The 14,590-nt window shown below is 43.2% G+C and overlaps 1 protein-coding gene across 1 annotated transcript in view; it reads left to right on the plus strand.

Moving 5' to 3' along the window:
* The window catches only part of LOC311103169 (disks large-associated protein 2-like), a 307,883-nt gene that overhangs the window by 28,094 nt on the left and 265,199 nt on the right, over positions 1-14,590 (plus strand). The window contains exon 2 of the mRNA XM_084144717.1: positions 10,931-10,985. Coding sequence (XP_084000843.1) covers positions 10,931-10,985 — 55 coding nt within the window. The remainder of the gene's footprint in view (positions 1-10,930; positions 10,986-14,590) is intronic.

Raw genomic sequence — 14,590 nt, forward strand, 5'->3', positions numbered from 1 at the left:
AGAGATAACGAGCCGACAGCTGACACTCGTTACCTCCGATTGGGAGTCAATGACCAAATCTAGAAATAAACACAACAGAACTCCCAACATAGAAATAAACACATAGAATGCACACACCCTGGCTCAACATAATGAGTCCCAGAACCAGGGTGTGACATATAGGTTGTATGTTGGGAGCTTTTGGGAAAGAGCACAGTTAGAAAGATATGGCATATAGAAGCAAACCGGATGGACATCATGAAAATGATCGGAGAGGTTGAGAGTAGAAGAAGTTCAGGAGCAAAAAATAAATAAAAAATATATATAATAGAATTATTGTAAAATTAACTCTGTCCATAAGGTGTAGATAGTAAGTATAGACCGGAAGTAGAGGCCTGGGCATTGTTGTTCACTAATTTACTCCAAGTAGGGAAAGGATGGTGGGGTTGAAAAGTAATAAAGGGGAGTATATATATATATAATAAAATAAAATAAAACATGGGGGATTGGAAGTGATGCAAACAATTACATTGATAGAAGATACAATCTATCTGCAATATTAAGCTGATCCCCCCCCCCCCCCCCCCCAAAAAAAAACTTTTTATTTTTTTTATTTTTTTAAAGAATAAAAAATATTTAAAAAATAAAAATAAACAGTGTATGCCTTTTTTTTGCGACTTTTTCAAATCAAATCAACACCTCATGTACAGTGCATTCGGAAAGTATTCAGACCCCTTGACTTTTTGACATTTTGTTACGTTACAGCCTTATTCTGAAATGGATTAAACTGTTTTTTCCCCTCATTAATCTGAAATATATAAACTGAAATATCACATTTACATAAGTAATCAGACCCTTTACTCAGTACTGTGTTGAAGCACTTTTGGCAGCGATTACAACCTAGAGTCTTCTTGGGTATGACTCTACAAGCTTGGCACACCTGTATTTGGGGAGTTTCTTCCATTCGTCTCTGCAGATCCTCTCAAGCTCTGTCAGGTTGGATGGGGAGTGTCACTGCACAGCTATTTTCAGGTCTTTCCAGAGATGTTCGATCGGGTTCAAGTCCGGGCTCTGGCTGGGCCACTCAAGGACATTCAGAGACTTGTCCCGAAGCCAGTCCTGCGTTGTCTTGGCTGTGTGCTTAGGGTTGTTGTCCTTTGGAAGGTGAACCTTGGCCCCAGTCTGAGGTCCTTAGCGCTCTGGAGCAGTTTTTCATCAAGGATCTCTCTGTACTTTGCTCCGTTCATCTTTCCCTCGATCCTGACTTGTATCCCAGTCCCTGCCGCTGAAAAACATCCCCACAGCATGACGCTGCCACAGCTATGCTTCACCGTAGGGATGGTGCCAGGTATCCTCCAGACGTGACGCTTGGCATTCAGACCAAAGTGTTCAATCCTGGTTTTATCAGACCAGAGAATCTTGTTTCTCATGGTCTGAGAGTCCTTTAGGTGCCTTTTGGCAAACTCCAAGCGGGCTGTCATGTGCCTTTTACTGAGGAGTTGCTTCCGTCTGGCCACTCTACCATAAAAGCCTGATTGGTGGAGTGCTGCAGAGATGGTTGTCCTTCTGGAAGGTTCTCCGATCTCCACAGAGGAACTCTGGAGCTCTGTCAGAGTGACCATTAGGTTCTTGGTCACCTTCCTGACCAAGGCCCTTCTCCACCGATTGCTCAGTTTGGCCGGACAGCCAGCTCTAGGAAGAGTCATGGTGGTTCCAAACTTCTTCCATTTAAGAATGATGGAGGCCACTGTGTTATTGGGGACCTTCATTGCTGCAGACATTTTTTGGTACCCTTCCTCAGATCTATGCCTCGACACAATCCTGTCTCGGAGTTCTACGGACAATTCCTTCGACCTCATGGCTTGGTTTTTGCTCTGACATGCACTGTCAACTGTGGGACCTTATATAGACAGGTGTGCCTATCCAAATTATGTCCAAAGAATTTAATTTACCACAGGTGGACTCCAATCAAGTTGTAGAAACATCTCAAGGATGATCAATGGAAACAGGATGCACCTGAGCTCAATTTCGAGTCTCATAGCAAAGGGTCTGAATACTTATGTAAATAAGGTATTCATTTGTAATACATTTGCAAAAAAATCTAAAAACCTGTTTTTGCTTTGTCATTATGGGGTATTGTGTGTAGATTGGTGAGGTAAAAACATTTATTTAATCAATTTTAGAATAAGGCTGTAACGTAACAAAATGTGGAAAAAGGGAAGGGGTCTGACTACTTTCCGAATACACTGTAGCCTAGCCCATAGGCCTATATGTTTTGATAAGGTTTGTATTTGTATTTATAAAGGATCCCCTACTCTTCCTGGGGTCCAGCAACATTAAGGCAGCCATACACAATTTAGAATATTACATGAAACTACATTTCGCAACACCATTCACAACACACCAAGTGTGTTCCCTCAGGTCACTGCTCTACTATCACATCCACAACACAAAATCCATGTGTACGTGTGTGTACATTTAAGTCATTTAGCAGACGCTCTTATCCAGAGCGACTTACAGTTAGTGTGTGCATACATTTTCATACTGGCCCCCCGTGGGAATCGAACCCACAACCCTGGCATTGCAAACTCCATGCTCTACCAACTGAGCTACACGTGTATGTGTGTCTGTGCCTGTGTGTCTCTTCACAGTCCCCGCTGTTCCATAAGGTGTATTTTTATTAGTAAAAAAAATTATAATCTGATTCCACTGCATGCATCAGTTACCTGATGTAGAATAGAGTTCCATGTACCCATGGCTCTATGTAGTACTGTGCGCCTCCCATAGTCTGTTCTTGACTTGGGGATTGTGAAGAGACCTTTGGTGGCATGTCTTGTGGGGTATGCATGGGTGTCCAAGCTGTGTGCTAGTAGTTTAAACAGACACCTTGGTGCATTCAGCATGTCAACACTTCTTATAAAAACAAGTAGTGATGAAGTCAATCTCTCCTCCACTTTGAGCCATGAAAGATGTTGAAGTCGGAAGTTTACATACACTTAGGCTGGAGTCATTAAAACTTGTTTTTCAACCACTCCACAAATTTCTGGTTAACAAACTATAGTTTTGGCAAGTCGGTACCTGTGGATGTATTTCAAGGCCTACCTTCAAACTCAGTGCCTCTTTGCTTGACATCATGGGAAAATCAAAAGAAATCAGCCAAGACCTCAGAAAATAAATTGTAGACCTCCACAAGTCTGGTTCATCCTTGGGAGCAATTTTCAAACGCCTGAAGCTACCGCGTTCATCTGTACAAACAGTAGTACACAAGTATAAACACCATGGGACCACGCAGCCATCATACCGCTCTGATGTTCTAGCAGTGTCTAAATCCTGGCTTAGGAAGGCCACCAAAAAATCAGAAATGTCCATCCCCAACTACAACATTTTCCATCTAGATAGAACTGCCAAAGGGGGCGGAGTTGCAATCTTCTGTAGAGATAGCCTGCAGAGCTCTATCATACCTTTCCAGAAATAAGTCTCTCACTGTTGCTGCTTGCTACAGACCCCCCTCAGACCCCAGCTGTGCCCTGGACACCATATCTGAATTGATTGCCCCCCATCTATCCTCAGAGTTCGTACTGCTTGGTGACCTAAACTGGGATATGCTTAACACCCCGGCCGTCCTACAATCTAAACTAGATGCCCTCAATCTCACACAAATTATCAAGGAACCTACCAGGTACAACCCTAAATCCGTAAACATGGGCACCCTCATAGATATCATCCTGACTAATTGACCCTCTAAATACACCTCTGCTGTCTTCAACGAGGATCTCAGCCGATCACTGCCTCATTGCCTGCGTCCGTAATGGGTCCGCGGTCAAACGACCACCCCTCATCACTGTCAAACACTCCCTAAAACACTTTAAATAAGCATGCCCCATTCAAAAAATTCAGAACTAAGAACAGAAATAGCCCCTGGTTCACCCCAGACTTGACTGCCCTTGACCAGCACAAAAACATCCTGTGGCGTACTGCATTAGCATCGAACAGCCCCCACGATATGCAACTTTTCAGGGAAGTCAGGAACCAATATACACAATCAGTTAGGAAAGCAAAGGCTAGCTTTTTCAAACAGAAATTTGCATCCTGTAGCACTAACTCCAAAATGTTTTGGGACACTATAAAGTCCACGGAGAGTAAGAGCACCTCCTCCCAACTGCCTACTGCACTGAGGCTAGGAAACACTGTCACCACCGATAAATCTACAATAAACGAGAATTTCAACAAGCATTTTGCTACGACTGGCCATGCTTTCCACCTGGCTACCCCTACCCCGGCCACCAGCTCTGCACCCTCAGCTGCAACTTGCCCCCCCCCCCCCCCCCCCCCCCCCCCCCCCCCCCCCCCTCGCTTCTCCTTCACCCAAAATCAGATAGCTGATGTTCTGAAAGAGCTGCAAAATCTGGACCCCTACAAATCAATAAACCCTCTTCAAAGGGGGTGACACTCTAGATTCAAACTGTTACAGACCTATATCCATCCTGCCCTCTTTCGAAAGTATTTGAAAGCCAAGTTAACAAACAGATCACCAACCATTTTGAATCCCACCGTACCTTCCGTACCTTCTCCGCTATGCAATCTTTTCTCTCTCTTCTGAGAAAAGCCCTCTCCTGTGACCTGCTGGCTTTGCCTGGAAACACAGGACATGGTTGTGTTGTGTGTTCTCTTTGGCTGCAGGGGCATATGAGGGAAGAAGTACAGGAGGCATCCAGAAGGCAAATAATTATTTTCTATTTCATTTGCAGCCCTGAAGAGTAATTAAGCAAAAAATATAACATTGAATAATATTGGCAGTAGCACAGAGGATTTGAAAGCACTTATGCTAAATGGTACCTTTTAATAGCACATTGGCACAGTGGATTAAGACTGTTCATTCACAAGATCTGTCCTTTAGTCCCGATGGTAACGTACTAAACTCTCTTTTACAATCTTGTTTCATGCATGCCTATTCATTAGTTTTATAGAAACTGTGGACCACCACAAAAAACATGTAATTATTTGCTACCCAGAGCAAAAGTCTGTGCCAATCAGCTCCTTGTTCCCTATTAAAATTGGACCTGAAGCTAAAAATAACTTAGCACATACAGTATAGAACTAAAATAACAGATCAGCTGTGACTGTGCTTTTTCATTAGTTTCACCTTCTATTTATCCCCCAACTGGAATTTTCCACAATCACATCTATTTGAATGAGTCGACATCAAACACATCCTAAAGCTGATTCTTGACATGTTTTTCCCAGTTGTCCCATTTAGAGTACTGTACTATTTGTGTTTCTTGTAAATCTGCCTTGTTAAAGCAGAGCAACATAAATCCTCTCTCTGGTACGCAGCCCAAGATGAGCTTAAAGACAAATGGATGTCTAACACGTTTATATGAAATTAGACGATATGCCTTCAGGCCCAACGATCGCTTTAAAGCGAAAATGAGAAAGAAGTACTCCTCTTTCTGGGTGTGAAACATTAATGATCATCCTGACAGTTTGTCTCTCCCCCTCCTAATACAAGGTCTGCCAGTCCTGCCAGCCAGCCAGCACCATGCAGCCATCCCCATCACTTAGCCCATTATGCTGAGTTTAATCCACGCAGGCCAAACTGTTTATCATTCACTTTTGTGGAGCCTCTCATTTGGTGTCAATGCTCCTCTCTTGCTCCTTATCCACTTAACCACTTAGGTCATCTTTTAAATGCCTGGCGGAGCCTGACGGAGCAGCAGCCAATGACATGAGCTGCTAATTGATGAATGAAGCTGAGAGGAGGAGGTCACGATGATTTGTGGCGCTTATGAAGCAGAGGTGACAGGATAAAGACTACCTGTTCAGTGTTTCCCCTATATGCATTAAATCGTGGCCACCACAAAAAAAATAAAAAATAATAAATAAAGATATACAGTTGAAGTCGGAAGTTTACATACAATGAGGGAAAAAAGTATTTGATCCCCTGCTGATTTTGTACGTTTGCCCACTGACAAAGAAATGATCAGTCTATAATTTTAATGGTAGGTTTATTTGAACAGTGAGAGACAGAATAACAACAAAAAAATCATGTAAAAAATGTTATAAATTGATTTGCATTTTAATGAGGGAAATAAGTATTTGACCCCCTCTCAATCAGAAAGATTTCTGGCTCCCAGGTGTCTTTTATACAGGTAACGAGCTGAGATTAGGAGCACACTCTCAAAGGGAGTGCTCCTAATCTCAGTTTGTTACCTGTATAAAAGACGCCTGTCCACAGAAGCAATCAATCAATCAGATTCCAAACTCTCCACCATGGCCAAGATCAAAGAGCTCTCCAAGGATGTCAGGGACAAGATTGTAGACCTACACAAGGCTGGAATGGGCTACAAGACCATCGCCAAGCAGCTTGGTGAGAAGGTGACAACAGTTGGTGCGATTATTCGCAAATGGAAGAAACACAAAAGACTGTCAATCTCCCTCGGCCTGGTACTCCATGCAAGATCTCACCTCGTGGAGTTGCAATGATCATGAGAACGGTGAGGAATCAGCCCAGAACTACACGGGAGGATCTTGTCAATGATCTCAAGGCAGCTGGGACCATAGTCACCAAGAAAACAATTGGGTAACACACTATGCCGTGAAGGACTGAAATCCTGCAGTTCCCGCAAGGTCCCCCTGCTCAAGAAAGCACATATACAGGCCCGTCTGAAGTTTGCGAATGAACATCTGAATGATTCAGAGGAGAACTGGGTGAAAGTGTTGTGGTCAGATAAGACCAAAATCGAGCTCTTTGTCATCAACTCAACTCGCCGTGTTTGGAGGAGGAGGAATGCTGCTTATGACCCCAAGAACACCATCCCCACCGTCAAACATGGAGATGGAAAAATTATGCTTTGGGGGTGTTTTTCTGCTAAGGGGACAGGACAACTTCACCGCATCAAAGGGACGATGGACGGGGCAATGTACTGTCAAATCTTGGGTGAGAACCTCCTTCCCTCAGCCAGGGCATTGAAAATGGGTCGTGGATGTGTATTCCAGCATGACAATGACCCAAAACACACGGCCAAGGCAACAAAGGAGTGGCTCAAGAAGAAGCACATTAAGGTCCTGAGTGGCCTAGCCAGTCTCCAGACCTTAATCCCATAGAAAATCTGTGGAGGGAGCTGAAGGTTCGAGTTGCCAAACGTCAGGCTCGAAACCTTAATGACTTGGAGAAGATCTGCAAAGAGGAGTGGGACAAAATCCCTCCTGAGATGTGTGCAAACCTGATGGCCAACTACAAAAAACGTCTGACCTCTGTGATTGCCAACAAGGGTTTTGCCACCAAGTACTAAGTCATGTTTTGCAGAGGGGTCAAATACTTATTTCCCTCATTAAAATGCAAATCAATGTATAACATTTTTGACATGCGTTTTTCTGGATTTTTTTGTTGTTATTCTGTCTCTCACTGTTCAAATAAACCTACCATTAAAATTATAGACTGATCATTTCTTTGTCAGTGGGCAAACGTACAAAATCAGCAGGGGATCAAATACTTTTTTCCCTCACTGTACACCTTAGCCAAATACATTTAAACTCTGTTTTTCAGAATTCCTGACATTTCATCCTAGTAAAAATACCCTGTCTTAGGTCAGTTAGGATCACCACTTTATTTTAAGAATGTGAAATGTCTGAATAATAGTAGAGAGTGATTTATTTCAGCTTTTATTTCTTTCATCACATTCCCAGTGGGTCAGAAGTTTACATACACTCAATTAGTATTTGGTAGCATTGCCTTTAAATTGTTTAACTTGGGTCAAATATTTTGGGTAGCCTTCCACAAGCTTCCCACAATAAGTTGGGTGAATTTTGGCCCATTCTTCCTGACAGAGTTGGTGTAACTGAGTCAGGTTTGTAGGCCTCCTTGCTCGCACACACTTTTTCAGTTCTGCCCACTAATTTTCTATAGGATTGAGGTCAGGGCTTTGTGATGGCCACTCCAATACCTTGACTTTGTTGTCCTTAAGCCATTTTGCCACAACTTTGGATGTATGCTTGTGGTCATTGTCCATTTGGAAGACCCATTTGCGACCAAGCTTTAACTTCCTGACTGATGTCTTGAGGTGTTACTTCAATATATCCACATAATTTTCCTTCCTCATGATGCGATCTATTTAGTGAAGTGCACCAGTCCATCCTGCAGCAAAGCACCCCCACAGCATGATGCTGCCACCCCCGTGCTTCACGGTTGGGATGGTGTTCTTCGGCTTGCAAGCTTTCCCCTTTTTCCTCCAAACATAACAATGGTCATTATGGCCAAACAGTTCTATTTTTGTTTAATCAGACCAGAGGACATTTCTCCAAAAAGTACGATCTTTGTCCCCATGTGCAGTTGCAAACCGTAGTCTGGCTTTTTTATGGCGGTTTTGGAACAGTGGCTTCTTCCTTGCTGAGTGGCCTTTTAGGTTATGTTGCTATAGGACTTGTTTTACTGTGGATATAGATACTTTTGTACCTGTTTCCTCCAGCATCTTCACAAGGTCCTTTGCTGTTGTTCTGGGATTGATTTGCACTTTTTGAACCAAAGTACGTTAATCTCTAGGAGACAGAACCTGTCTCCTTCCTGAGCGGTATGACGGCTGCGTGGTCCCATGGTGTTTATACTTGTGTACTATTGTTTGTACAGACGAACGTGGTACCTTCAGGCATTTTGAAATTGCTCCCAAAGATGAACCAGACTTGTGGAGGTCTACAATTATTTTTCTGAGGTCTTGGCTGATTTCTTTTGATTTTCCCATGATGTCAAGCAAAGAGGCACTGAGTTTGAAGGTAGGCCTTGAAATGCATCCACAGCTACACCTCCAATTGACTCAAATGATGTCAATTAGCCTATCAGAAGCATCTAAAGCCATGACATCATTTTCTGGAATTTACCAAGCTGTTTAAAGGCACAGTCAACTTAGTGTATTTAAACTTCTGACCCACTGGAATTGTGATACAGTGAATTATAAGTGAAATCTGTCTGTAAACAATTGTTGGAAAAATTACTTGTGTCATGCACAAAGTAGATGTCCTAACCAACTTGCCAAAACTATAGTTTGTTAACAAGAAATTTGTGGAGTGGTTGAAAAACGAGTTTTAATGACTCCAACCTAAGTGTATGTTAACTTCCGACTTCAACTGTATATGTATTTTTTCTATAATGTAGATGGTCCTCTGTAGCTCAGCTGGTAGAGCACGGCGCTTGTAACGCCAAGGTAGTGGGTTCGAACCCCGGGACCACCCATACACAAAAAAATAACATGTATGCACGCATGACTGTAAGTCGCTTTGGATAAAAGAGTCTGCTAAATGGCATATTATATTATTATTTTATATTATGTATAGATGTATGCCCCAGGAAGACCCCATCCGCCGCCGCCCACCCATCTCTCCCTAGACTCTCCCTATTGTCAAATTGGAACTTGATATGTTTCAGTTTTAAATAAGATATGCCTATCCAATACCCAGTAGCATGACCTGATTTAACTCTGGTAGATTGACGTGTTTGAAGTTACAAAGAAGAGCAAATAAAGGGAATATTATTTCTTCCCTTCCCACTGCTCTTCCCATCGGTAAATGGGAGAGCGCCGAGCGGTCGTTATTATGAAAGTCATTTTGATGACAATGAACCTGTCAATCAGTAGTCATGACAATAAACAGACACCTGCTGTTTGCTGTGACACCTGCTCTACACTAATATCTCATGGACAGGCTACGTAAACCAAATTAGCAAGATTTTTGTTCTGGTTTAACCAAGATTTGCTCTACCCCAATTCCTGCCTCTAGTTTTGTGTTATTTTCAGTGAAAATGCTACATAAGAAGCTTTAGTTTAGACTATGAAAATAGTTTGAATTTGCTGGTGCTGAGGGAAGTCATTTCACTATGCTGTGTTTAGATCATATATTTCATTTTAAAAGATGAAATAGAGGTGAAATCGAGTAGCAGGCATTGGATAGTCTACAATGTGTTATTGATCATTATAAACTGTGTGGTTTCAGCCCTGAATTCTGATTGGCTGAAGGCCATGGTATATTAGACCGTATACTACGGGTATGACAAAACATTTAGTTTTACTGCTCTAATGACATTGGTAACCAGTTTATAATAGCAATAAGGCTCCTCGGGTGTTTGTGGTATATGGCCAACACCTCCTCGGGCCTTGTTGCTTAATTATATCATACAAATAATGTAAATAGTACATTACATTTACATTTACATTTACGTCATTTAGCAGACGCTCTTATCCAGAGCGACTTACAAATTGGTGCATTCACCTTATGATAGCCAGTGGGACAACCACTTTACAATGTATTTTTTTATATTTTTCAAATGTTCTATTTCTAGAGTATATTTTTAATGTTCATTTGTTTTATATATATATATATATATATATATATATATATATATATATATATATATAGTTGTTTTTTCTTTTATTTATTTTTTTAAATTTTTTTATCGTTATTACAGTAAGTGCTTGTTCTATTTTTTTGTTCCATAGCTTCCTGTCAAACTGTTGATGTAGCAGAAAATGCTTCTAAATCAGGCTTCTTCACTCTTGTAGTGAACACATCAGATTAAATGATCAGATGGTCTTCTATTCCTCCATTTGAGCAGTACTGCTAGATACTTGTTATCCTATCACATTCTCCTCTCCACACCACTAAATCCACCTCTGCCAAGGTTTAGATAAAAGACTGTCTCAGAATTAAATGGTCCACCCACACACACATCTGTATCTGGACCACAATTTCACGGCTTACTGCATAATTCAAAGGCTTCATAACATAACCATTTACATAAACATGAGGATCATTCTCAGCCCATACAAATGAGGTGAGAAATTGTTGCCTATTGCTGTAATTGTAGGCCATAGTATGGCTGAATGCTCTCCCAGGACTAATACCCATCCATTCTGCTGTGACACAACTGTTAATTTTTTTTTATCCCTCTCTCTCTCTCCCTACACAGGTGCTGCCGAGCATCCTGCAGAAGCATTGCTGTATCTTACCTGACACGAACACAGGTAAAAGCAGGTGCCCCAGCCAAACACATAATTCAGAGCAGAGGCAGATTGGGGAGAAGGACAGGGGGAGATGCACTGTCAGCCAGCCAGCAAGGGGTGAGGGGGGTTCATATCTGTCTGCATGGTCCCTGGAGTATCACAGTCTTCTATCTGACAGATGTTGACGTACTGTCAGACCTGCTGTTTCTGTCTCCTCTCAGCTGGGAGTGTAAATATATGCTGATGGGTGTAGTCAATGCTACTGCAGAAGGCTTCTGCTTATTTGAAACTGTAACAGGTATTTTAAATGTTGTTCAGTTTGGGGTTAGGATGGGTGGTGATTTTATATAAGCAAATTATCTAATATTGTTGCTGCTCTGTATGTTAACCACTGTATTACTGGCAGTCTCCTGTGTGAAGGTCCTTAGTGTATTGCCTTGCCTTGACCGGTTTCAGGGCTACTGTAACGTTGCCCTGCGCATGACGGGCTTCTTCACATCATTGTTGCAGGTGTGAAGAGGTGGCTGATGAAATTGAAGAGCAGGGAGATATACTCAGGTACCTGGTCGGGGCTCTTCCCCAGTTTACATGTACTTTTACAGGATTTGTGACTTTTTCTCTCTTGCACTAGGCTAGCGAAGGGCCCCATTATTACCTTGCATGAGGGCTCCAGAAACCATTCATTTCCCAAAGCAATGCCGCAGTAGAGTTGTTGCGACATACCCATCTATATTGCTTACCTTTCAACTCCTATAGGGGGGACATGGACACTCTGGATTGGATGATGATGAAGATTTATGAGTAAGAGATTTCATTGTGCTCATAAATCAAAATGAGTTATTGAATGCTTTTGTGCTGTAGGTTTATTATAGTGCATGTCCTTAAAAAGTGCTAGTGCATTTAGTGATAGTCAATGTTTTTTTAAAGCTAGAATTAGTTACTGTATCTTCATATTGATAAGGGAATATTATAATGTTCTTGTTGTTCTGGCTGTTTGCAATGAAAAGCACCCTGTCATTACTCAGTGCCAGTTCTTGAGGTCCTGTCAACCCTCTGGCAGCCCAGCCCAGCCACCTCGCCTCACTACTGAGAACAACCACCTCTCCAGCGCTGTGGTTGACTACTATGACATTACCCCTGTCATCTATAGCGATGCCTCTTAGGTGGACAACTCTCTGCTCACTCCCACTCCTCCTTAGCAGAGAGCCTGTAGTATCATAGAGAAATCAAATCAAATTTTATTTGCCACATGCGCCGAATACAACAGGTGTAGACATTACAGTGAAATGCTTACTTACAAGCCCTTAACCAACAATGCAGTTTTAAAAAATAGCAAATAATTAAAGAGCAGCAGTAAAATAAAATAACAGGGGGGGGCAATGCAAATAGTCCGGGTAGCCATGATTAGCTGTTCAGGAGTCTTATGGCTTGGGGGTAGAAGCTGTTAAGAAGCCTTTTGGACCTAGACTTGGCGCTCCGGTACCGCTTGTCGTGCGGTAGCAGATAGAACAGTCTATGACTAGGGTGGCTGGAGTCTTTGATATTTTTTGGGGCCTTCCTCTGACACCGCCTGGTATAGAGGTCCTGGATGGCAGGAAGCTTGGCCCCAGTGATGTACTGGGCCGTACGCACTACCCTCTGTAGTGCCTTGCGGTCGGAGGCCGAGCAGTTGCCATACCATGCGGTGATGCAAACAGTCAGGATGCTCTCGATGGTGCAGCTGTAGAACATTTTGAGGATCTGAGGACCCATGCCAAATCTTTTCAGTCTCCTAAGGGGGAATAGGCTTTGTCGTGCCCTCTTCACGACAGTCTTGGTGTGTTTAGACCATGATAGTTTGTTGGTGATGTGGACACCAAGGAACTTGAAGCTCTCAACCTATTCCACTACAGCCCCGTCGATGAGAATGGGGGCGTGCTCAGTCCTCTTTTTTTTCCTGTAGTCCACAATCATCTCCTTTGTCTTGATCACGTTGAGGGAGAGGTTGTTATCCTGGCACCACATTGCCAGGTCTCTGACATCCTCCCTATAGGCTGTCTCATCATTGTCGGTGATCAGGCCTACCTCAGTTGTGTCGTCGGCAAACTTAATGATGGTGTTGGAGTCGTGCCTGGCCATACAGTCATGGGTGAACAGGGAGTACAGGAGGGGACTGAGCACGCACCCCTGAGGGGCCCCCATGTTGAGGATCAGCGTGGCAGATGTGTTGTTACCTACCCTTACCAACTGGGGGCGGACCGTCAGGAAGTCCAGGATCCAGTTGCAGAGGGAGGTGTTTAGTCCCAGGGTCCTTAGCTTAGTGATGAGCTTTGAGGGCACTATGGTGTTGAACGCTGAGCTGTAGTTAATGAATAGCATTCTCACGTAAGTGTTCCTCTTGTCCAGGTGGGAAAGGGAAGTGTGGAGTGCAATAGAGATTGCATCATCTGTGGATCTGTTGGGGTGGTATGCAAATTGGAGTGGGTATAGGGTTTCTGGGATAATGGTGTTGATGTGAGCCATGACCAGCCTTTCAAAGCACTTCATGGCTACAGACGTCAGTGCTACGGGTCGGTAGTCATTTAGGCAGGTTATCTTAGTGTTCTTGGGCACAGGGACTATGGTGGTCTGCTTGAAACATGTTGGTATTACAGACTCAGTCAGGGACATGTTGAAAATGTCAGTGAAGACACTTGCCAGTTGGTCAGCGCATGCTCAGAGTACACGTCCTGGTAATCCGTCTGTGAATGTTGACCTGCTTAAAAGTTTTACTCACATTGGCTACAGAGAGCTTGATCACAAAGTTATCCGGAACAGCTGATTCTCTCATGCATGCTTCAGTGTTGCTTGCCTCGAAGCGAGCATAGAAGTGATTTAGCTCGTCTGGTAGGCTTGTGTCACTGGGCAGCTCGCGGCTGTGCTTCCCTTTGTAGTCTGTAATAGTTTTCAAGCCTGCCACATCCGACGAGCATCAGAGCCGATGTAGTACGATTCAATCTTAGTCCTGGATTGACTCTTTGCCTGTTTGAAGGTTCGTCGGAGGGCATAGCGGGATTTCTTATAAGCGTCCGTGTTAGAGTCCCGCTCCTTGAAAGCGGCAGCTCTACCCTTTAGCTCAGTGTGGATGTTGCCTGTAATTCATGGCTTCTGGTTGGGGTATGTATGTACGGTCACTGTGGGGACGACGTCATCGATGCACTTATTGATGAAGCCAGTGACTGATGTGGTGTACTCCTCAATGCTATCGGAAGAATCCTGGAACATATTCCAGTCTGTGGTAGCAAAACAGTCCTGTAGCTTAGCATCTGCATCATCTGACCACTTCCTTATTAACCGAGTCACTGGTGCTTCCTGCTTTAGTTTTTGCTTATAAGCAGGAATCAGGAGGATAGAGTTATGGTCAGATTTGCCAAATGGAGGGCGAGGGAGAGATTTGTACGTGTCTCTGTGTGTGGAGTAAAGGTGGTCTAGTGTTTTTTTCCCTCTGGTCGCACATTTAACATGCTGGTAGAAATTAGGTAGAACGGATTTAAAGTTTCCCTGCATTAAAGTCCCCGATCACTAGGAGCGCTGCCTCTTGATGAGCGTTTTCCTGTTTACTTATGGCCTTATACAGCTCATTGAGTGCAATCTTAGTGCCTGCATCG

Source organism: Coregonus lavaretus, assembly GCF_964263955.1.
Source record: "Coregonus lavaretus genome assembly, chromosome: 27".
Classification (NCBI taxonomy): domain Eukaryota; kingdom Metazoa; phylum Chordata; class Actinopteri; order Salmoniformes; family Salmonidae; genus Coregonus; species Coregonus lavaretus.